The sequence below is a fragment of the Euprymna scolopes genome, chromosome 12 (genome assembly GCF_053919585.1).
Source record: "Euprymna scolopes isolate OS-2025 chromosome 12, ASM5391958v1, whole genome shotgun sequence".
In the NCBI taxonomy this organism is placed as follows: Eukaryota; Metazoa; Mollusca; class Cephalopoda; order Sepiida; family Sepiolidae; genus Euprymna; species Euprymna scolopes.
In genome coordinates, this window is record NC_136493.1 from 135,000,779 (window position 1) to 135,026,692 (window position 25,914).

At 34.7% G+C, this 25,914-nt stretch overlaps 1 protein-coding gene and 1 long non-coding RNA gene across 2 annotated transcripts in view; one reads left to right on the forward strand and one right to left on the reverse strand.

Moving 5' to 3' along the window:
* The window catches only part of LOC145291498 (uncharacterized), a 32,434-nt gene extending 16,634 nt beyond the window's left edge, over positions 1–15,800 (forward strand). Inside the window, exon 3 of the long non-coding RNA XR_013869428.1 lies at positions 15,667–15,800. This is a non-coding gene — a long non-coding RNA (uncharacterized LOC145291498). The remainder of the gene's footprint in view (positions 1–15,666) is intronic.
* LOC145291497 (aminopeptidase NAALADL1-like) overlaps positions 1–24,864 on the reverse strand; it is a 98,840-nt gene extending 73,976 nt beyond the window's left edge. The window contains exon 1 of the mRNA XM_080137401.1: positions 23,856–24,864. Within this exon, the coding sequence (XP_079993527.1) occupies positions 23,856–24,652 (797 nt within the window). The 5' untranslated portion in view covers positions 24,653–24,864. The remainder of the gene's footprint in view (positions 1–23,855) is intronic.
* Positions 24,865–25,914: the final 1,050 nt, after the last annotated feature.

Here is a 25,914-nt window from a genome sequence, read left to right on the forward strand (position 1 = left end):
GTCATAGCCCAAGTGATTATGCCGTACACACACATTGATAACAACCAATTTAAAAAATATCGGTTCTTATTCGATTACTAAATCGATTCCACTTGGGAAACATTTACATTTCATCAAAATGCTTATAAAAGAATAATAATAAAAGTGATGACATGGCCAATTGTTTAGTCGCCCTGCCTTAATGCTGTAGGTTTAAGGATCTCTAAAGACTAGACTCTGAAGAAACGAATTCTATGTCCAATCCATTAAATCTAAAGTTGCTGAATAGAAGCTTGGTTCCCACGAGTTTTCGAGAATAATAAACAAGGTCCTCAGGATCTAATGAAGCCCAACTTTTTGTAAAAAAAAAAAAAACATTTCATCAAATTCCACCCTTTGTGATTAGGGATAATTATTATCATTGGGACGATTAATCAGAATCGGGAATCAGAAAAATTGGAGATTTTGGGGTATCAGAGTCGGTTTCGGAATCGGAAAAATCTTAGCCTATTTTCCGATGCCAAAACTGATTCCTTAAATTATCTTTTTTATTTGATTTTGGTTTAAGAAACATCTTCCATTGCTTGTAATAATAATAAAATAATAAATATTTATTGATTTAAACTTCGAGTGTGACTAAAATCTCTAGATCACCCCCTCACAAATGTGTTTTTACATTTGAGAAAATATAAGCACATTTAAAGTGTGTTTTTATAGTAATCGGGACAAAATAACACTTTTATAGTCACATATTTAGAGATTTATAAAGAATCGGAATTGGTAATTGCATCGGAATTCGGAACAATATTGGAATCGTCCTATCACTAATAATTATCTCCAGAATTTCATCACATGACTGAGATACATTAAGCCAGTGTTGAGATAAAAAAAAGCTTGAATGTCACTGCTTTAAGCAACATCTGTATACCTATTTAGGATGTTGCTAAACTTATCAAGAATTTTGGTAACAGCAAGACAGCAGACCCTGACAATATTCCAGTCATTGTACTTTAAAATCTGCAACCAAAACTAATCTTCTATCCTTAAAAAGGCTTGTTGCTTAAAGGAAAAATGCTTGACATCTACTTGCAAAACTTCAGTCTGCTCAGTATTTAAAAATGCTAGAGACCAGTTGTTGTGTTGCGGGGGGGGGGGTCATATTGAGGACACATTAACGAGGGCAGGTATAACAGGAATTCATAATACATGAATAACGATGGTGATGACAATTCTGAGGGGAAGACATTTATATAACAGTTCTTTGTACATCATGACGACTATGATGATAAATATGGAGGGAGACATTTATATCAGCCTGGGATGATTCTTGTTAACACCTATAGAGGGGAGGAGATACTTCACTTATGGTGGAGGAGGCACATTACTTGTAAGGGGGTTATACAAGAGTTCGTTTCTAGATGAATTTACAAAACACATTTACCTTTTCGGTTGTAAAGACGACACGAGACTAACAGTTACAAAATTATTAATGGTGATTTCTTTATTCTTCAACCGGCCGATTGGTGATGTCAGGAATTCAAGCCTTTTCGACTACATGGTCTACTCTTCTCCCTTCGCCTCTAAGGGGCTCCCACTCTCCAACTGACTCTATCACCGTGTGTGATCTGCTCTGATTATCTGATCCTAATCAACTTTTTAACTTCGAACCCTATGCTTCAATATATTGAGAAATTTCCTTGTTTATGACGTCAGACGTGTGGTTCCCAACGTGACTAACTTTCACCTGGATTTACATATGTCAGTCCACACACTTTTGGCAAACAAGAATTCCCAATTGTAATTATTTAATATCTAACCTATTTTTAAACAATATTTTTAACTCGCATTGCCCATTCTTTTAACTGACATATTTAATATCCAGTTATTCTAAAAGAATGGACAATCGCTTTCCCCCCCTCCCGACATAAATAATATTTAGCTATTTCTAAATGAATTAGCAATGGACTGCATTCCTAGGATTTCAATTATCCACTTGCCTACAGGGTTCGATTCTAGCCTTTTCCTAATATCATTTTCATTTATCTAGTCTGCCTTCTTACTTACATGAGAAGGGGATAGCCCTTTCATGTAACAGTCTTTCGCATCTCAGTACCGACCAATAAATCTCGTGTGCATCATAAGTAAGTGGTTTGAATGTGTAGATAAATTGAAAACTTATCAATCATCTTAGCAAAAACAATATGAATTTCATACTGCAAGATCAACAGTTGACTGTAAAATTGCATAGGATTAGTGAATCTATTGATGAGAAATTTACTTATAGAATAGCATTCCTTAACATATCAAATACTTTTGATGGAGTTTGGCACAAAATTTGCTTCACAAGCATACCATTACTTTATGAGGTTCATTAGTCAGGATAACTGCAATAATAAATGGATAACTAAGACGAGAGCTAGGTAAACACATGCTTTATTTAAGACGCCATTATACAAAGAACAAATAACAACTAAGGGCAATAACTCTTCTCAATTTCAGAGTTATAACAAGGGGACATAACTATCATAACATGTACTAGCTATGGAATATAGAAGGCTCCTCTCAGCCATCAAATTCTTTCCCTCTGATAGGCTTTATAAAAATAGTTGTTTACAGGCAGAAGTCTGAAGAAGTATCAATACTGGTGCGCCTCAAAGGTTCTATGCTGGATCTAACCCTTTTGTTGATTTTCATTAATGATTTAGGCAAATTCTGTTTATTTTTGCTGTCAATTTGATACGATCAAGATGCTTTTTTATTTTTAAAATTAAATTCTTGAATTAAACTGATTTTAGTGACTAATTTCAAACGCTTGTTCAGCTAAAAATAAGAGAGTATCAATTCCAGCAAAATAAAATTAGAGAAATGTTACATTTCTTGGTAATTCAGCATATCTTGCTCCTAGACAAGGTTCAAAAGAGAGTTGCCAACCTGATAGGTCCTGAACTGTCATCTAAGCTTCAGCTTCTGTCCCATCGACGAAATGTTGCATCCCTCTGCCTGTTCTACAAGTATTTTAATGGTGAATGCTCTTGTACCCCCTCGATGTAAATACCTCTGACAAACTCGACAAGCAGCTAAATCCCACCCTTACACATGTAGAGATCCCTAGATGTAAGAGATCTTTCTACTCCAGTAGTTTCTTCCCCAGAACTGCTAGACTTTGGAATTCCCTTCCGGGTCCCTGCTTCCCCAACTGTATTGACATGCAGAAGTTCAAGTGTAACGTGAACATACAACTTGCTACCCAACTCCCTACATAGCACCCCTGTAACTTGGGTCCCTGATAGTAGTCCCCAACTTCAAAGTGGCAATGGGCTTTGTTTCGGGTGAAAATGTAATAAAAAAAAATATTAACTGATTGTAATTAGCAGGAAGTTTGGATTTGGTGTGATAGCTTAATTCTCGTCCCAGTTCATAACAGTTTCGAGTTTTTATTTGTTTCTTTTCAGTATTGATTTTAAATTTAATAACAAATCAAATGAATGCATTTAGATTTTTTTTCTTTCAAATAAATGTTTATTTTCGCACAATTTTTAAGCCTTTATTGTTTTTTCTGTTCTTCTCATTTTTATCCCCATCATATCACCATCCCCATTATAAATTTTTTTTTCCAATTCTAATCTCAAAAAATTTTTCCATTTTTAATCTGAATGCTTTCAAAAAGTTATTCCTCTTTTTTTAACCCTTATTGACTTGCTAATGTAATAAAGTTCCTATGTAACTTTATTCTTTTTCTTATTAATTAAACTTTCTCTCTCTCATATATACAGTAGCGTCCAAAAGTTAAAAAACGGTCGATCATTTTCTTTTAAATGGCTTCTACCTTTTTCTATGAAAAAGGGGATAAAAATATTTGGTGAATTTTCCAATATTTAATAATGGTAGTTAAATAAAAAAAAAAAAATTTTTATTTTTTGATTTTGAATACATATTAGTTTTTTACATATAAACAAATTTAATTAAATTACTGATGTCCAAAAGTTAAGTAATGGGGGAAATTATTAATGAAAAAAAGAATCCTTTCAGTATTTAGTGAAAAGCCCCTTGTGTTCAATCACACTATGGCATCTTTTGCTGCAAAACAAAAACAATCGTTCACATGTTAGAAGGGAGATATTCCAGGATTTTTTTTATACATTCCCATAAATCATCAAGATTTTGGGGTTTTTTTCTGTGATCTTATCACCAATAATTTTCCAAACATTTTCAATTAGCTTAAGGTCTGGTCTCTGAGCTGGCCAATCCATAACACAAATATTGAATCAATTTAGCTCTTCTAAAACTATTTTTGCTTTATGGCACGGTGTGCTGTCTTGCATAAATATATCAGAATCAGAAAGATTAAGAACCACATGTTCTCTAATCAATTCTCTGTACATTCGAGCATTTACTTTTCCATGAATCCTCACAAAGGGGCTAGTTCCTTTTGAAGATATCATGCCCCATATCATTATACTACCATCTTCAAATTTTACTGCACTTTTAACGCACTTCGGGGACAGTCTTTCTCCATTTCTTCCTCTGACATGTGGTTTGTTGTCTGATCCGAAAAGAATGAATTTAGATTCGTCACTAAAATGAATCTTTTCCCATTTTTTTATTCTCAAAACAAAGGTTTTTTGGCGAATAACAATCTGGCCTTTTTATTTTTAATAGAAAAAGGCTTTGAGCATGGACTTCTTCAAAATAATCAAACTTTGTTTAATCTTCATGAGATCGTTTGTCTGGAAATTTTTGGTCCAGTTTCGAATGTAAAATCCCGGGATATCGAAACCGCAGTTTTAAAGCGATCAGAACGAGATGATCGAGTGATTTTTCTATCCTCCCTCTTAGTTGTTATTCAGAGTCGGCCCGATTTTTTTCTTTTCAGTCAATGGTAAACCTTTTTTTTTCTATTTTCAATAACCCGAAAAACAACGCTTTTAGAACTGTTCAATATTTGATAGTTAATATGTCAGAAGAAAAAAATAGAGAAAGACTGATGATTTATGGGAATGTATAAGAAAATCATGGAATAATATCTCCCCTATAACATTTGAACGATTAGTTCTGTCTTGCAGCAAAAGATGCCATAGTGTGATTGAACACAAGGGGCTTTTCACTAAATACTGAAAGGATTCTTTGTTTTTTTCATTAATAATTTCCCTCGTTCCTTAACTTTTGGACACCAGTAATTTAATTAAATTTGTTTATATGTAAAAAAACTAATATATATTCAAAATCAAAAATAAAATTTTTTTTTTTTATTTAACTACCATTATTAAACATTGGAAAATTCACCAAAAGGTTTTTTTCCCCCCTTTTTCATAGATAAAGTTAGAAGCCATTTAAAAGCAAATGATCGACCGTTCCTTAACTTTTGGACGCTACTATGTGTGTATGTACATATATATATATATATACACATTTTTTTGTTTTTACAGAAGCATTAAAATATCGCTACACATTCACGAGCATGTTTCGGTCAACTAGTAACTAGTAACTAGAGACCTCTTTAGGTGATATAGCTTATACACAAGCTGAGTCCATAATAAAAATCGTTCAGGTATTTAGCATCACAAGAAATTATTATCAGTAGGTCCTATTACATGTTATTAAAAATAGAAATAAAAAGAGAAATGGTTTTTAATATATGGGAAGAAGACGGGAAAAGGTAGATGGGGATTAAGATTTGTTTTAAAATAGAGAAGAAAAATGGATGAAAAGGCATAAAGAAAGGAAGGACGGAAGGAAGGAACGTGAAGGATAAGAAAATAAAGGTAAAAAACAAAAGAAAAAGGTCATCCATTAAAAAAATTAATTCCAATAATAGTGAAAAAACATCCTTGAATGCTTATAATACTAATAATTTGGTAATAATACTTTTCTCCTCCTCTAACCAAGAATTGGATAGGATTCTGATTTTTAGAGATTTAAGACAATGTGGTGTACTTTGTGGGATTAATGGCGTTAATCCTATTTAAACATTAATCTGCAACAATGAAAAGTATTTTTGATTGTTTTACAGATTAATAATTTTAAATGGATTTTTATTTATTTTTTACTGCCTTTTCACTCCAAACAAGGCACAGCGCCACCTGGATGTAAGGGGCTACTATTTGGGACAAAATTTGCAGGGATACTATGTAGGGAGTTGAGCAGCAAGATTTCTGTTCACATTACACTTGAACTTCTGCATGTCAGTACAGTCAGGGAAGCAGGAACCCGGAAGAGAATCCCAAAGTCTAGCAGTCTGAAGGAAGAAACTATTAAAGTAGAAGCCAATCACAACACTGTGCACTTAGTTTGAACTTGACACGCAGACGAGAAATTGAATAAATATTAGAAGAAGAAAAAAAAAACACCATTTCTTACATGCAAGTTAGGAAGAAAAGAGCAAAACATGAATTTGACCATCTTGGGCCAACAAGCTTCTGGGATTGACCTTTACTTCTGATCTGAAATAGATAACGTACATCAAATCTGTTGCCAAGGTTGCTGAAAAAATGGTCGGATCCTTCTACCGCTCCAGTAGATATCTCACTGCTGATGCAATTCTCTATCTATATAAGAGCCAAGTAAGTCCAAGGATGGAGTACTGCTGACATATATGAGCACGAGCTGCTAAAAACAGCCTATCCTGCCTTGACAGAGTACAAAATAGACTTTGTAGCCCACTGAGGGATGCCCTTTTCTATTCCCTGCAACCTCTCTCCCACAGAAGGGACATTGCAAGCGTGTTGTTGTTTTATCGTTATTTCAATGGGAAGTGCTCGTCTGAGCTCCAATCTCTGATCCCCCCCCCTCGCCAATCTTTCACGAAAAACACCTGTCTAGCTGAAACCACTGTCAATAATTTTCCCTACTCTTTATCTGTGCCTAAATCAAAATGCAGATTCCATGAACAAAGCTTCTTTCTTAGAAGTGCACGCCTGTGGAACTCTCTTCCGTTTGCTTGTTTCCCACCTGACTACAACTTGGATGTCTTCAAGCCCAACATAAACAAATTCCTGATAAACCGCCCCCTTAAGTAAGACACTTTATAAGAGCTCCATTACTAACGATTACTACAATATTATCCCATTGATTACTGTACACGCAATAACCCTTATCCCAGAGTCCCCCCCCCCGGGCCTTGATAAGTGGTGACTACCATGTAAAAAAAAAAAAACAACTACAGACACTGGGACGCTGTGATTGACTTTTGTCAACAACGGAAACTACTGGCAAAAATAATACAATGTGCAACATGTGACCACAAGTGCAGCCTAGCAAAAAGAGGGAGCGTTACCGACGGCTAGTTCTTTTTCAATTTTTCTTCTTAAAAAAAATTAAATTATCACATTTTTAAACAAACTTGTTTAAAAAAAATCAAACTTGTTTCTTGGAAGCTTTTCTTGAAAACATTTGCTTAAAGTAGAATTATTTTTTGACAAAAAAAAAAAGTACTTATAACCTTTTTTTGACACAGTTAATAAAAAATGGTAAAGGCGCAGCATATTTCCACCCTCAAAAAATCCTTTAAAATTACCGCTATTAAAGGCTTTCGGGGGTGCTGAAAACGAAAATAATGTTTAAAATTCCAGGAAACAAGTAGTTTCCAAGATATGAAAAAATTATAGTTGGATCATTGGGCAAAGTAGAGGATCATTTTTCTATATTAATTTAACATAATATGAGCACCCACTTTATGGCCACCATTTTGGTGGGGGGAGGGGCTGGTAATTTTTTATAGTTGGGGGTGTTTATTTGGTAATTGTGGCCTAGTAGATCAAAACAAAACCTACCTTACGAAATTTGTTTTCTAGGATTTTCGGATGTGGTGAAAACGAATATCGCATTTAAATTTTCTGCAAATAAGTAGTTTTCCGGATATTAAGGAATGTAATTCTTTGTGTTATAAGTGATGGCCATTGTTTATATTAAAGGTTTTCGGGGGTGCTGAAAACAAATATAACATTTAAAATTCCAGGAAACGAATAGTTTCCAAAATATGAAGAAATTATAGTTTCAAAAAGTGGGGGATCACTTTTCTATATTAATTTAACATAAATAACAATAGCCACTACTTATAACAAAGAATTACATTCTTTAATATCTGGAAAACTACTTATTTGTGGAAAATTTAAATGCGATACTCGTTTTCAGCACACCCGAAAATCCCTAGAAAACAAATTTTTTAAGGTTGGTTTTGCGTTGGTCTACCAGGCCACAATTACCCATTTTACGTTAAATTGTGTTCATTTGACGTTGACCAACCGCCCTCTCCCCCAACAAAAAGGTTGCCATAAAGTAGGTGCTCATTTTACGTTAAATTAATATAGAAAAGTGATTCCTCACTTTTTGAAAGTAGAATTTCTTCATATCTTGGAAACTACTTATTTTCTGGAATTTTAAATGTTATTTTCGTTTTCAGCATCCCGAAAACCTGTATTAATAATGGTAATTTTAAAGGATTTTGTGAGGGTAGAAAGATGTTGCATCTTTATCATGAAAATTAAAAATTACCGTAGGTTTTTCTTACGTTTCTACATTTAACATTTTGCTATTTTCTTTTACGTAGTGTTGTTATGATTTCATTGGCGATGCTCGGCATTATCCAGCTGTTGACGTCATGCTCCGGGCAAAGCCAAGCAAACGCTGAGTTACGTCTGGTTCAAAGGATGCACTAGTATCCTTTCCGATAAAATATTTGTAAAAGAGGCACAGGGATGCAATATTTCGTCGATGAGACAGAGGTTAGAGTGTGGTTGACAGTGCGGGACCTATTAGGTTGATGACTCTTTACTGAATCCTGTCTAGGGGTGAAAAACTGGTAGCATTTTTTTTTTTTTTTTTTTACTTTTAGGTTGGTTGTTGGTTGTTTTTATTTTACGGCATATCAACCCTTTTCAGGTTATTTAATGCCGAATCCAAAGATTTTTAAGAAAAATTTTTTAATAGCATATATTTGTTGTTTTCAAATCGGTTTCTATTTAACCCATAGTTGGGACCATAACAGGTACTACCACTCCAGGTCAGAGTGGACCTGGGAGCAATGACAATTAAAGGGTGGCTCCACACTCCCCAAAGCCCACAAGCTGGGGCCTCACCACTGGATATAGTTTAAGGTCATATCCAGAACCTTTCTACTTTTATTCACATTGCTACTGAGGTGTAACTGGAAAATAAGGTCATATTTATAGGGGTATCCTAAGTGGGGAATTGTGCAGCAAGATTTTTTTTTTGTTAACAGTATATTTAAATTTGTGGATGCTTGTACAGTCAGGGAAACAAAGAATAGGGAGAGAATTCCTAAAGCTAGTAGTTGAGAAATGAAACCATTAGAGTAGAAAGCCTTCTAGCATTTGTAAAGGGGTGGGATTTTGCTGATTATAGGGATGGTCAGGGGTAATTTTATTGAGGGACATCAATGCAGTTAGTTCGTCGAAACATACTCCGTCGATGTACTTGTAAAACAAACATTGTGGTGATGCGACAGAGAGTAGAGTTTGGTAGATAGTGTGTAGCCTATTAGATTAGAGGCCCCTTTTTAGACCTTGTTTAGGAGGATAAGATTAAGTGGCTGACGCATCAGCCCAGATGTGATAACAGTAATCCATATATGGGCAAATGATGGCTTTCTAGAGATACAGGATATTGGCAGGTGTGAGAACATGCCTACTAAAATCTTTCTTAAAGACAAAACAACAGCTTTGGCTTATAATCTAAGTATCACGAATCTTTGGTATAATATCTATTAGGTTGAGAAGAACGTTTTTGCAGAATTTTTAATTTTGATTTCAAATGATGTATTTTCAAATAGGTTTTGGTTATAATACCTTTACTTTATTTATCATTTTAAAGAGCGTTTTTTGCTCTATTTAATCGCTTAAATTACAATCATTTTAAAACAATTACACTCATCATTTTCAAAACTCTTGTCGTTGCCATGAAATTTCTTAAACCACTATTGTGCTGTGCGTTCAGTAGTTGTTCCTGAGCCAAACGCTTTGTTGATATTGCAAGCTGTTTCAGCAATTTTTCATCCTAGCTTGAATTGAAATAAGACAATTGCTCGAATTTGCTTTTTTTTTCCATCTTTTATTCAACATTCTGAAAAGAAGATATAATTATTTTAAAACGATTGTAATTTAACATTAAGAACCAAGTTTCTAAAGGGGCAGACATATATATATACTAGCAGTTCAGCCCAGCTTTGCTCGGATCCTGTGTACTGTTCATAACTTTATGTATATATATATATATATATATATATATATATATATATATATATATATATATATATTAAAAAGTTTGACTCATGTCCAGGTAACCTACATCTAAAATTTCAAGTATTTAGACCCAAAATTGGCAGAGGAGTGTGGTGGAATCTGCAAAAGTCAACTCTTTCAACTTTGACTTCTTGGCAGCCAAATCTTCGCCCAAAAATTGATTTAAAAGCTTACTGCATGTTTGAATATGCTTTTTGTAAAATTTCAAATGTTTAGACCCAAAATTGGCTGAATAGTTTGTTTGAGACTGCAAAGATCAAATCTTTTGAACTTTGACCCCTTGGCAGCCAAATGTTCGGCCAGAAATCGATTAAAAACTTGCTCTATGTCTGAATACACTTCATGTAAAATTTCAAATGTTTCGACCAAAAATTGGCTTAGTAATTTGGTAGAGACCGCAAAGGTTAGTTTTTTTTTAAATTTTGACCCTAATTTTGACCCCTTAAAATTTATTGTTTTGAGCTCAAATCAATTTAAAAAGTTTGATCTATGTCAAGTAAACTACATGTAAAATTTCAACTGTTTAGACTCAACATTGGCAGAGGAGTTTGGTAGAGTTTTCAATCAAATCGTTGAACTTTGACCCTTTGACAGTCAAATTTCTGGCCGAAAACTGATTAAAAAGATTTTCCCAAATCTCAATACCCCTTATGTCAAATCTTGAGTCTGTAGACTGACAAATTGACAGAGTAGTTTGGTAGGGAAATATACACACACAGACACACACACACACACACACAATTTCACCTTATATATATATATATATATATATATATATATATATATATATATATATATTTGTGTCTGCCCCTTTAGGAATTCGGTTCTTAATTTTGAGCACTTAATGTTGAAATGAAATAAGTTGGTCACTTAAGCTCACGTGCGCAAATCGTGATGTTACAATCACATGATCCCTCTTGGCCTTCATGAATGACATTTACGATGTATATAATTAATGTTGATATGTTAATTTAAACTATATTCTCGCCGCAGTTCATGTTGGCTGAGTGATTTGCTCCTTGCTAATGGAGTCAGAGGTGGCTTCGTGACTGGGTTCGAATCTTCTGACCAGTGGTAATCGTGACTCCATGCACTGATGTCTGTAGGTATTAAAAATAATTATAGTAATAACTATATATATATATATATATATATATATATAAAATTATTATTACTATAATTATATATAACTATGCATATATATATATATATATATATATATATATATGAACAAATGATTAATAAAACATGTTAAAAGACATCTTGAAAAAGAGTTAAAAACATATTTAATTTTAAAAAGGAAGCACAAGATAAGTGGATAGTCCTTAATCCGCGGAGTTTCGAAGAAATACTCTCCTTCTCATCAAAGGGCAGGAATTAGCAAAATGAGGGATCGGATTTTGCATGTAAAAGTATTTAATGAATATATATATATATATACATATATATTATAGCTATATACTAAACGAATTTTTGATCTACAAACTTAAAAGTTAGTATATAGGGTATTCAGACATGTGAAAAACTTTTTAATCGGTTTTCATCTGGAAAAAAAAGGGGTCGAAATTTATCTGTTTGTCAACTGTTTCATGACTGTGCATGCATGAATCGTTCACATGACAGCTTCCTTATGTTAAGAATAAGTAGGTTTGAAAACACTTTTTAAAGAGCGTGTTAAGCTGGTCTAATGGTTATCATACTTGACATACTGCCTTTCGGTTTTAGCTTCGATCTCAGCTCGAGTATTTTTTCTTTTTACTTACAATAAGTGAAGTGTTTAGAAAAAAACATAAAACTCACATGCACAATGCACATGCCACCGTTTCTTTTCGTTTTTTTTTTTTACTTAATTTTTTTTTAAAGAAATTGAACGTTACGTTCAATACCTACAGTATTTCTGTTTATAATGAATAAGAATTCTGCATTAATTAAAATATGATATTTAAGTGTACCTTACGACCGGGCAACACAGAGCGGCTTGCTAGTATATATATATATATATATATATATATATATATATATATATATATATATATATAGTCATCCACATACAGTACTGTTTGCTGCGTCGCAGCTCATCAGCGCGGCTAGACAAGCAACTACCTAGAGTCAGAAACGAAACCCGATCGCTCAAACGACAGTCGGAGTTTTTAACCGGTTGCACTATTAATCAAATAATGTACGCGATATATATATATATATATATATATATATATATATATATATATATATATATATATATATATATATATATATATATTTGTGTATATATATATATATATATTTGTGTATATATATATATATATATATATATATATATATATATATATATATATATTTGTGTATATATATATATATATATATATATATATATATATATATATTTGTGTATATATATATATATATATATATATATATATATACACACACACACACACACATTATTTGTTTAATAATTAATCTCATTGTTTCTAGGATAGACAATGAGATTCGATTTTTGTTGTTTACACAAAAAGAAAGGCGGGAAATTATTTAAACATAAACGACATTCGGTGAAAATTACTCCCTTCCCTACTAAGGGACCGGACAGGAGCACACCAAAAGCGCGCTCAGAGGGCATGAGAAAGCTGTGGTCTTGGGCATCCATATTGAGGGAGGGTGGAACTGCATCCAACATTTAAACTATCTTCCTTTCTCAGAATATTTCTTCATACTAGTACTTATACTTAAGTCTTTTGTGCATACAGTCAAGGGGTTAGCTCAAGGTATCACCAGACCCTTGCCTATACTGCAAAATAAAAAAATAAAAAATTTAAATGAGGATAAAATTTACATTTGCATCTAAATTTGTTTTTAGTCCTCCTTCTTATAATAAGGACAAATGTGTATTTATTTGTATGTAAATATATAACTATACATCCATCCTATCATACAAAAGTTCGCGATTAAAACATTTTTTTAAAACCTCCACATGAAACCATTTCAAGTGGTGTGGAGAAAACTATGTAATATGTGATGTTTTTTTTTTTCTCATCTTGGTAGTGATATAAAGTCTACGAATGATTGCAACAATTTCCCCTACTCTCTATCAGTGCCTAAATCTAAACGTGGATTTCATGAACAAAACTTTTTTTCCTAGAACTGCCCGTCTGTGGAACTTTGTTCCACTGGCCTGCTTTCCAGCTGACTAGAATATGGTTGTCTTCAAGTCCAATGTAAACAAGTTCTTGCTGAGTCGTCCCCTTAAATAATCAAATTATACCAAACTAGCGGGTTCTGTGGAAATTCCACAGGGGGTTCATTCATATGTAATATATTGATGTTGGCCTTCTACAGATGTTCAGTGTAAATGGAGATACTCTAATTTCATTGTAGCTCTTTTGTTAAAACTGCAAAAGTATTTATCTAAGCTAGCACAAACGCACGGCAAAGCACGGTCGTAAAACAGGCTTAAATATGATATTTTAATTCTTGCAGATTTCGTATGTATTATTATAGAGTTAATGTTCTATCGATTTTTATATATTATAAAGTTGCGATTTCAAAAATAAAAAAAATATATCCACATGACTTGGGTGCATTAGTTTGAATCGAAATCTAAACAAAAACTTATGAAAACAATATATATATAACTTGAGTTCCTTCAGCCATAATTGAAACTGAAACCAAAACTTATGAAGAATTATTTATAAAAAAAAGAAATAGATTACTGGAGTGCCATCAGTTAGAATTGAAACCGAAACTAAAATTAATGAAGAATTCTTGATAAAATTATTTATAAAAATAATAGATGACTTAAGTGCCATCAGCTATAATCAAAACCGAAACCGAAACCAAAACTTATGAAGAATTATTAGTAAAATTATTTATGACAAGAAATGGAAGTACATAACAATAAAACAACCCGGATGTAAGCGTGACACAAAAAATAACACACAGCTATCGTATTAATGTATAGATTATTCCCACTACTAACGATTATTACACTGTTGTCCCACTAACTACTATACACTTATTATCTCTTATCCTCGAGTGGCCTTAGGTCTTAAAATGTGGTAACTCTCTTGTAAAAATAAAAAAAAAACAAGAAAAAGAAAGAAAAAAAATGGTATTCCAGTTCAATTCTACAAATTAAGCATACGTTTTACAATCAAGATATAAAGGCGAATACATGGAAATGTTATTTTGGGGTCAATTCAAGGGCATCCCTAAAAGAGGCCGAGCAATGTAACATTTGGTGTTGTTTACTGTTTCTCAGTGAAAATCTTTTTAACTGTTAACACTTCAATCTCATTAATCTGAGAAAATTCTGAATTGGAATTCTAACCTATCAAATTTATTTCAGTTGAGATTATTAACTAGCAGGCCACCCGGCGTTGCCCAGCCGTAAAATATGCTTAAATGTGATATTTTAATTTATGCAGATTTTGTATTTATCATTATAGAACTAATTCTCTATTGATTATTATATTGTACCCAATACATAGTAATTTCAAAAGTTAAAAATCAAAAATCTATGACTTAGGTGCCATCAGCTAGAATCGAAACCAAAACATTTAACTTTCAAACCATCTGAGCTAAAAACAGATGAATATCAAAACATAAATTAATGCAGTTTAACATATAAATATATATTTGTGCATATGTAGAGGAGCACTTAAAGTTGATTTACGTCTGCTAAGTTCTGATTTTTTAATTTTGACTCCTTAGCAGCTATTTTTACCGGCTAAAAAAACAAATGTTCCACAGTTCTGAATCCCCTATATATCAAATTTCAAGTTTGTAAACCAAAAATTGCTAATGTAGTTTGGTAGAGACTGTTCCGCACATGTACAGTCAAGGTCACTTTTATATCTATATTATGAATTACATTTGGACTATAAGTTTATAAGTGTAGTTACTGGTTGTATTGGCGATACATCCTCAACAATCAGTTCAATTTTGTCAGATTGAAGTATGGTCCCGTTCAGACTGAGGAGGTCTACCCTCCCAGGCTTTGCCTTCTCTTTAAGAAGGGGTTAGGTTATTGCTAATCGTCTGAAGCGTCCCTACTGAGGAATGCCAATAGACTACTCAGACATTTTTTGTAGGCCAGAGTGCCCTAATTCTAGTGTAATGGCCTCCTGGGAACGAGGTAAATAAAATACTGTAAAACATAAAAATTGAGTTTTATTATGAACTATTTTCATTATTAATTGAAAATTATTAAAATAGTAGTTCATGTGGTTTTGGTTTTGTATGACAATTTTTCTACTTAGTTTATATATATATATATATATATATATATATATATATATATATATATATATATATATATATATATATACCCACACACACACACACACACGGTGAACGATAAAATTGTCGCCCTAGAAAAGATGACTAGATTCCATTTCCGTTTGATGAAAAACTGTTTTCTTTTTTGTTACAGATCATCTACTAGTTGCCCAGTTGTGTACAAATCCCAAACGATAGGAACCTTCTATCATGTCTGAAAGTGACACAATGTTCAACGAGCGAGATTGGAGATGCACTGCTGTACAACCTATGCTCTCTACCCATCCAAGTTATGACAACAGGACCATTGCCAACAACCTCAAAATGCAGCGTTGAATTTCCATGAATAACAAGAACATGCACAAGATGATGATGAAAACAAAGTTTTTGGCCATGACTATGGTCTTTAGTGTGATTTCACATCATACCACCTCACATCTTCGAAGTTGGCTTGAAAGTCAACACGAAAGTGTACCTGGATGTGCTGAAGAGTGTGGTGGTCCTCTGGTGCAATCAGGTGGCCACTGGCAGACCCTGGGTGTGGCAGCAAGACTCCGCGCCAGCCTAAAAGTCCAAAGAGACCCAGGCTTGGCTTTGCTACGACTTTGTACCCTTCTCTCACTTGCTCACCCCTCCTACCCTGACCTGAACCTGCTGGACTACTTCGTTTGGTCATATGTTGAGAACATCACCAACATGACCTCCCACAACACCAAAGCCAGCTTGATCGCCACCATCTGCTGGTACTTGTGGAAAAGTCATGCAGCTAGCCCCGAATTCATATCGAGGCAGTGATTGAGGCTAAAGGCAGCTACATTGAACAGATGCCAACTTTACTACATAATCAAGTTACCCGGATTGATTTTTCCAATAAAAGTCTTAAAATAAAACTATAGTGTTGTTTTCTTTAGGGCGACAAACTTATCATTCCACTCTGTATACAAAAGAAATATTGTCTATGTGTGAGTGTGTGTTTGTTCCTCATGGACTTGAAAACGGTTGTGCCGATTTTTATGAAATTTCACACGATGCAGTATTTTTAGATAGGTTTTGTATCGGGATGTGTTCGATAAGTATCGATAATCAATAATTGAAATAATCCGATGAAAGAAAAAACAGGCGATTTTGACCAAAGTTAACGCTTTACACAGCCTAACATCACAAATGCATTTGAACGGTTTTATAACCACACAAGCTGAAAGGCCCGACATATAAAATCAACAGTAGATTCTTTGATATGTAAGGATCGCATTTGAAACGAATGTTTCTGTTTAGAGCACAGTTAAACCATGATGCTTGACTTTGCATTTTAAACTTAAATGCCATTATATATAAAAACTAATTTATAAAATCAACAGTAGATTCTCTAGAGTGAAATGTAGACTACAATGTATTATGGACTAAGTCACTGCGGAGAGGTATGTGAAGTTTCCTCCTAGTGCACTGTGATAGTTCTCAACTAGAGCAGGCAATTAATCGATTTGATTGAAAAATGGGCGATTTCACTGATTTCGATGACAATAAAAATATTGGACTGTGAAATTCAATCCCGGACAACGTTGGGTCTCCCTGTAAGTATATATATATATATATATATATATATATATACATAAAAGACTATCCATTCACGTGTAATCACCTTTTTCTTCACCATATTCCCTCTGCTTCACTTTTTTGTTATCAAGTAAGATCTTTGACTAACTTGTAGTTTCATCAAATACTTTTGCATGCAAAATCCGGTCCAGCATTTTGTTAATTCCTACCCTCTGATGAGAAGGAAAGTATTTCTTCGAAACTCTGCGGATTAAGGACTATCCACTTATCAAGTGTTTCCTTTTCAAATTAAATATGTTTTTAACTCTTTTTCAAAATGTTTTTTAACATGTTTTATTAACTGTTTGCTCATTTATATATATATATATATATATATATATATATATATATATATATATATAAAAGTCACTGTGTGTGTGTGTGTGTGTGTGTGTGTGTGTGTGTGTGTTTGTTCCTTATGTTCTCCAAAACTGGAGTGATATTTTTGAAATTTCACACAAATGTTCTTTATGTGTCTGCAAGTGTTCTTAAATAGGTTTTGTATCGGAATGCACCCCCCCCCCGCCCCCAATAAGTATTAAAAATCGATAATTGAAAAAAATCCCATTAAAGAAGAAACGGTCTAATTTTTACCAAAACATCAAACGTGCATTTGAGAAGTTTTATCACTGCACAAGCGGAAAGGCCCGTGTATAAAATCAACAGCAGGTTCTCTGATAAGATAGAGACGCATTCGAAATGAATGTTTCTGTTTAGAGCACAATTGAACCATGATAGTTGACTTTTGCATTTTAAATTTTAATTCAAGCCGTTATATATAAAAAAATAATTTTATAAAATCAACAGTAGGTTCTCTACAGTGCAATGTAGGCTAGAATGTATTATGAACTAAGTCACTACAGGAAGACATGTGACGTTTCCTCTTCATGCACCATGGTGGCTCCCCGACTAGAGCAGGCAATTAATCGATTTGATTGAAAACTGAGTGAGTTCACTGATTTGGATAACGATAAAAGTATTGGAAGTGTGAAACATTTGTTAATCCTCATACAATCCCAGGGAACATCAGATCTCCCTGCTAGTATATATAAATATTTTTTTTTAATTTTTTTTTCTTTATTCAATTTTCACCCCAAACAAGGCACAGTGCCACTTTGAAGCAGGGAGCTACTATTAGGGAATTAATTAGCGGGGTCATTATGAGGGGAGAAGAGTAGAAAGATGTTTGTTAACATTACACTTGAACTTCTGCATATCAGTGCAGTTGGGAAAGCAGAATCCCGGAAGGGAGTTCCAAAGACCCACAGTTCTGGGGAAGAAACTATTGGAGTAAAAGGCTTTCTTGCACCTAGGGATCTCTACTGTAAAGGGATGAGACTTAGTAGCTTGTCGGGTTTGTCGGGGGTAGTTACGTCGGGGAGGTACAAGTGTTTGCAGTTCGTCAGAGCATTCACCATTAAAGTATTTCTAGAACAGGCAGAGGGATGCAACATCTCGTCGATGGGACAGAGGTTGAAGCCTAGATGCCAGTTCAGGACCTATCAGGTTGGCAACTCTTTTTTGAACCCTGTCCAGGAGCGAGAGACAAGCAGCAGATGCACCAGCCCAGATGTGACAACAGTACTCCATACATGGGCGAATGGTTGCCTTATAGAGGTATAGGATACTGGCAGCCGTAAGTAGTTTTCTAGCACGGTAGAGGGAGCCAACCTTCCTTGCAGCAGCCTTGGCAATGCTCTCGATGTATCTATTCCAGTTCATATTCCCTGTAAATGTTAGGCCGAGGAGTTTAAAAGAAGTACTTTCAGGCAATGTGTTCTTGGCCATTGCTATTGGTGGTAGAGAAGGTTTCTTGTAGTTATTGAAGGAAACAAGCTTAGTCTTAGCAGCATTGAATGTGACCAACCATTTTTGTCCCCATTCCACTATGGATTGGAGGTCGTCCTCTAGTGTTTCTACCATTTCCTTGGATATGTGTTCATTTGTTTTCCCCTCATATCTGTTATAGAGAGTGGTGTCATCGGCAAATATACCCATCTCCGAAACAATATTATCAGGGAGGTCGTTTATGAATATCAGAAATAATAGAGGTCCAAGGATAGACCCCTGAGGTACTCCCGCATTTATGTCATATTGTTTGGATGTATGTCCGTCGAGGACAACTTTGATTTTTCTATTACTTAAGAAGGATTTAATTACATTATGAATTCTTCCAGTGATTCCATATGATCTAATTTTCCTTAGAAGACCATCGTGCCATACCCTGTCAAAAGCCTTAGATATATCAAGGGCCACCGCTCTACCCTCCCCTGTTTTATCCAATGAACGGTATATACGTTCAGAAACTACAGTTAAGATATCTGCTGTTGAACGGGCTTGCCTGAATCCATATTGTTTGTCAGTCAGGAGTTTAGCAGCTGTTAGGTGCTGGACTAGGGCTTGATTAACTAAAGACTCAAATATTTTGGCGAAAAGCGGGAGGAGGCTAATGGGGCGATAATTTAGTGGGTCAGTTCTTTCACCAGAATTCTTGAAGACTGGTACCACAGAGGCGGTTTTCCAGCAGTCGGGAAAACAAGATTCGTTAAGGCATTTATTGTAAAGTTTGGACAGAACTGGAGCAACCTCGGCAGAGCATTTTTTTAATAGCACAGCCGGGATGAGATCTGGTCCACATGCTTTTGAGGTGTCTAGGTTTTTTATAATAGCATGTACCTGAGAAGGGGTGATTTTCAAATCGTCAAGTGTGGCGTCTGTTCGCAGAGGAAAATCAGGGAGTGAGTGGTGTACCGAGTTCAGTGTGGAGTTTGAGGCAAACCGACTGGCAAGCAGATTAGCCTTGTCAGTTGCCGTGCAAGCAACCTCATGATTGTTTGTTAGTGGGGGAATAATTGACTGTCCATTATTAACTATGCTGTTGTAGATTTTCCAAAAATCCCGGGTTCCTAATTTCTGTGCTTCGATGCGCTTTCTGGTGGTTTCAGAGTAATCTGTCTTAGCTGTGTCTATCACTCTCTTACAATTATTTCTAGCTTCTATAAACTTCTGTTTATTTGAGCTGGACTTATGTCGGTTGAATCTGCGGAACGCATGCTGCCTTTGACAAATGGCAGCTGCACAAGCAGAAGTAAACCATTGGGGAGAGTGGGGCTTGCTATAGTATTTCCGTGCGGGAACATGTGCTTCAATAGCAGTTTTGAACCATTCAGTTGTCTCATTTGCACACTGTTCCGCTGGAAGAGTAAAGATATTTTGCCATGGGGCATCTCTGATGAGCTCCCTGATGGCTTCCCAATCAGCCTTTTTGTAATACATCGTTGTTTTGAGAAGTGGGTCTTCAGTTTTAGGGCGAGAATTTAGGCTGATTTCTACCATTATCACAGCGTGATCAGCATTCCCGAGTGGGCTGTGGGCATTTGTTGTACAGTCATTGGGAACCATTGTCAGAAAGAGATCTAGAAGTGAGGCATGTTGATCGTGCTGGTCTGGGAAACGTGTCGGAAATGTAACCAACTGAGATAGGGAATGAGATATAGAGAAGCTATGAGTTGCGCTACCAGCTACGTCTGTGTGATTTGAGAATCCTAGCCAGTTACTGTGGTGGACATTGAAGTCACCAAATACATGTATTTGTGCGCTAGTATCGAGGGAGAGTGCTATATCTATGCTGTCTGAGACTTTGTTTATTAGGGTACAGTCTTGGTTTGAGGGAGAGCGGTAGAGAAAATACAAGTAGCTAATATTGTGCTGCATATTTAGTCTGAAGCACATAAAGGCCTGGCCCTCTGATTCTAGTTTTATTTCTCTAGTTAGGGGGAGGGTGTTTCGAATATAGACTCCAAGTCCATGCATATGTCTGTCCGAGTCCTTACGGTAGAGTGGGAGATAACCAGGCATGTTAAAGTGGTTAGAGGGAATGGAGGAGTGAAGGTTAGTTTCACTTAATGCTAAGATATCCGGGGTGTTTACAAGGAGAAATGACATCATCTAAGTTAGTTCTAAGCCCGCGGATATTAGTAAATGCAAGCCTCAAGGGAGGAGGCAGGTTGGTTTTCTTTGAGTTTGGTCCTGGTTTTATTTACTATAATAATTATTAAATACCTACAAACACTAGTGCTTCATCCTTTCAGGAATCATCAATGCAAGGTGCCACGATTAACAACAGTCGATAGATTCGAACCCGGCAACAGAAGCCATCTCTGGCTTCATTAGCAAGGACCTAATCCATTCAGCTACTGTTAACCGCGAGAAATACTGTTAAAATTTAAACATTTATTTTTTAAATGCCTTTTAATGTTTGTCAAAGTGAGGACTCTTCCGTCGATTTCACCGTATGAGGTTCTGCCACAACTAAGTTGCTTGGAAAATCCACACACGATTTGTTTATAGTGGTGAAGGCTTTGTGTAGAACCAACTGCGCTTCTTGGTATTACTGTTAACCTTTGTTGGTGCCAGATTATACAGTAGACCACAGGTTTTTACATCAGTTTCTTTCTCCTAGACGCATGTCTTAACGAAGACTGGAGGGGGCATCTCTCTCAGTGAATTAATGCGCCCCCAGATACCAACTTGGAAATTTCTACAACTCGGAGCGGTACATACAGTGACTAACCTTCCCAAATGGTCACCCATCTGGTACTGGCCAGGCTCAACGTTGCTTAACTTCGGTGATCTATATATATATGTATATGAAAACAAAAAAAAACAAAAAAAAAGAAAGAAAGATATCTGTGATATAGACTGGAAATCTTGTCCCCAGTCAAAGACTTGAAATGTTAGATCTCTAGGCCTGTTATGGAGATGGTTTTCAATTGAATCCAAAAGATATCAATTTACGCGATTTTTGGAATGCGATATTTCCATTCCATAACATACATTATACAGATTTTTCTATGGAAATTCTGAACAGGCATCAAATAAATACCTGTTTTTTTTTTTTTACTAAAGCTAAAACTTAGGGTCAAATTCTATTTCAGTCACCGAAATTATTTAGTGTGAAAAGGATTTTGGCAATTTTTTTTTACTAACAAGTTACACATATTAAGGCTAAAAGCCACTCGAAGGTAACAGTTAATGAGATGAATAGATTGTCAATTGAATGATGAAGAATATTATGAAAGGATTGAAAATGATGAATGAATAGAAAGAACAATGTTCAATCACTTATGTGAAGGCTTTATGAAAATTTGAAGGCGACCATGTTGTAGCCCGCAGGGAAATAGTCACGAAAAGAAAAGAAATAAAGTTGATTCACGTAAAAGGGAAAAGAAATAAAGTTGATTCACGTAATGATTTAAAGAAAATTATTAAAACTATTCTTAATATGGATAGGAAAGAGGTGCTAATTAAAATAGGAGGGGAAAATTAAAAAGAAGTTTCATTTACATGCGCTACTAATTGACTGCTTGATGATGGCTCGCCCAATCAGAAACATTCGGGCCGATATGGATTCCCTTCTATAGACATACCAATATATTTCTTTATTTCATAAAGAATTTTTTGTTGTTTTCTTTTATTTAATTATTTATTTATTTATTTTCATCATCCAAGGTAATTCAATTAAGTGTTCATTATTATTTCTAGTTGAATTACTTTAGATTTAAGGGTAGATTTACACCCTCAGCTAAATCACACCCTAAGATTTATTTTTAGTCGATTACGTTTAAACATCTTAAAAACTTGTCGGAAAACAGAAAAACAAACAAACAAAAACATAATACAAACAGTTATTTTAAAATTTAGAGCAAGGGGAGGGCAGTTTCACATATAAAGTTAACGTAAAATGATCCCTTATATTCGAGCCATTCTAGTGGTTTAAGACAGTTAATTTTTTTTTAAATTTTCATATGGAAAATAAATTCTGTGCGTTTTTTTTATGGGGGGTAAGTGTAGTGTACTTTTTTTTTCTTTTCTTTTTTTTGGGGGGGGGCTATTACGTGTTGAGGTACGACTTTGCCTCTCGGACTTAGGTTTAGTAGTAAAAAAAAAATAAATAACACCTCTAAAAATTAGAATGTCCTGGAAATTGAGGGGGAGGGGGTATTTTGCATTAATTATCCTCCACAATAATTCTAAAATAATTGTTTGTTTTGGTTAATGATGCAGAATAGTACAGTGCTATTTTTTAAATAGGATTTTCAAGTTTAATTTAATTTTTACGGTATCTTTGGTTTGTTAAATTGTTAGGTGAAAGTATAGAAAAGTAATAAATATAGTTTGTCTTTTTTTCCGCCAAGTTTTTCAGTATGTTCACACGTAGTCACCTAAAAAGGTAGAATCACATAGAAGGAGGAGGGAATAGCTGAGAATGTTATGATGCTTGTTAAGACAGAGTCGACGGATCGATTTTTTTTTTTTTTTTTTTTTTTTTTTTACGTATGTCATTTTAAAGCAAAAACAATATTATGTACTTATCATGTTAAAAATAGTAAAATATCCCCAAATTACGAAAATTCATCGAGTAGAACAACTAAAAGTCTATCACTATAAGGCTAAAATAAGGTCGCCATTAAAATGTAATCTAAAATTTGCGTCCCGAGTCATGCCCCCTGTGTATGAACTCTTCAGCATCTACTTTATAACATCTAAGAAAAATACAATTTACCCAATTTCCCGTATAAACATACTTTTAACTATAAATAACTTTCCACTCGATAAATTTTCGTAATTTTGGGTTATATTACTATTTTCGACACGACAATTAAGTACATAATATTGTTTTTGCTTGAAACGACAGATTAAAAACAAATCGATCTATCGACTCTAAGCACCAAAACAATATTAACTAACCTGATGTAGTCAGTCATCCGGTCTCCATTGACGTAGTACATGATATTTCCGTGGACAGAATCCAAACGTGGGTTCGGTTTGCACCCCAGGGGGAATCCGTAGCTCTCATAACAATTTTTATCAGCCGAAGAAATCAAGTCTTCCTCTTCTTTGTCGCTATTATCTCCAATAATAGACGCAGAAGAAGAAGGCCCCTGTTTTCCTTGATGGGGGTGGTCCATTTTATCCCCGACATTCATGTAATATCCGATGAGAAGTCCCAAAAAAAATGTCAGCAAAAAAGCACAACTGAGAAGAAAAAGAGCGGCTAACAAACCATTTCCACGTCCATGAAACCGGGAACAAATTCGATGCCTTCTTTTTCCGTGGACAATTTTCGGGGAAGAAGAAGTAGAAGAAGGGGAAAGAGAATAATTGCTCTGTAAGAAATATCCTGGTCTTTTAGGGAAGTTCAGACTTGTTGCACTATCAACATCATCATCATCATTATTATAACTACTTGTCGAAGATAATGTCGGTGAAAGTCTATGTGATTTGTGCTGGTTATTTGGGACTGTTGATCGACCATCCAGATAGGAACAGCACCCGTTATTTTGGTGGTCAGCATTTAAAAGATTCCGGACTTCACTGTCTCTGTCCATGTCTTCGGAAAGTGCCGCTGGAATTGTTGTCCAAGGTCTCACCAACAAAGTGCCTGACTCGATGTTTGCATTATTGCTGCAATCGGCGTTTGTTTCTTTGTAATTTAGGTTTGTGAGTGTCGGCAACACTTTATAAGGACTTCCCTCTGTCGCCATATTGCTCTAACTACGTTCACCTGAGTTGCTAATTACAGGTGGGCTGTAGAAAGCAGGAAACATTCAAAGGACAAAAGGAAGTTTTATTTTTTCTCCCTCTCTTTCCATTTCTTTTTGTTCCCTGGGTTGAAAGCGGGAGGCGTACTTAGCGCCTATTTATTCGTTTTTCACACACGCGTTAAAAAAAAAAAAAGAAAAAAGGATGACCGTGTCACACGGTCATCCTCTTTTTAGTAAATAAATAAAAGTAAATAAATAAAAACACACGGCGTGTGTTTTTATTTATTTACTTTTATTTATTTACTAAAAAGAGGGAAGGAAGAAATATAAAGGAAAAAAAAGTGTTTAGAAAACAATTATTTGAGGCAGTTAAAATCTAAAATGGTCCTGATGTAAAATTTTACGGACAGAAAAATATTTAATTGATTCAATCAGAATTAACATATATATATATATATATATATATATATATATATATATATATATATATATATATATATATATATAGCAAAAGTTATAGGCTGTTAACTTAAGATTAGTGCTTTATGCCAAATTGATGGTTAAATTTGGTTAAATTTGCGCTCATTTTTGTGCTAAATTAATCTTTATTAACCCCTAACTTAGCATCAAATGGATACAATAATACATATTTCGCTTATCATAACAAAGGTCCATACAAAATTTAAGCTAGATCGTCTTAGTAGTTTCCAAGAAAAAGTGGAACGGACAGACAGGCAGACTAATATATATATATATATATATATATATATATATATATATATATATATATATCTATATATATATATATATATCAATGTTATCCAATGTTGAGATTAAGGAAGGACGTTTTTTTTTTTTCTTTTTCAATCGTCATTCTGGTCTTGGGGTTAGTGTTAGGGTTAATAGACATTTTTTTCTCGACTTTCATCCCGGACTTAGGGTTAGAAAGTCCACATGTATGGAAGTAAAGCTGTGTCTATACGTATATGTGAGTATGTGTGTATGCGTGACATTATTTAGTCTAAGTGTGTCGGTAGTTGCCATGTTGAAATTTTTGGAGCTCCTGAACGAACCCCAAGGTCAGAGAGGAGCGTGCGTCCGAGTGAGAGAAGACTGGAAGTTGAAAGAAGTGCCGAGGAAAGAGCTCGTTGTGTGGTCTTATGGCCGGAAAAAGAATCTAGCTGGCACTCCCTTTTATCAACTTTGGTAGTGTAGTGTACTGATGGAGGATTGAAAGCGTCAACTAGATGCTGAGTGCCATC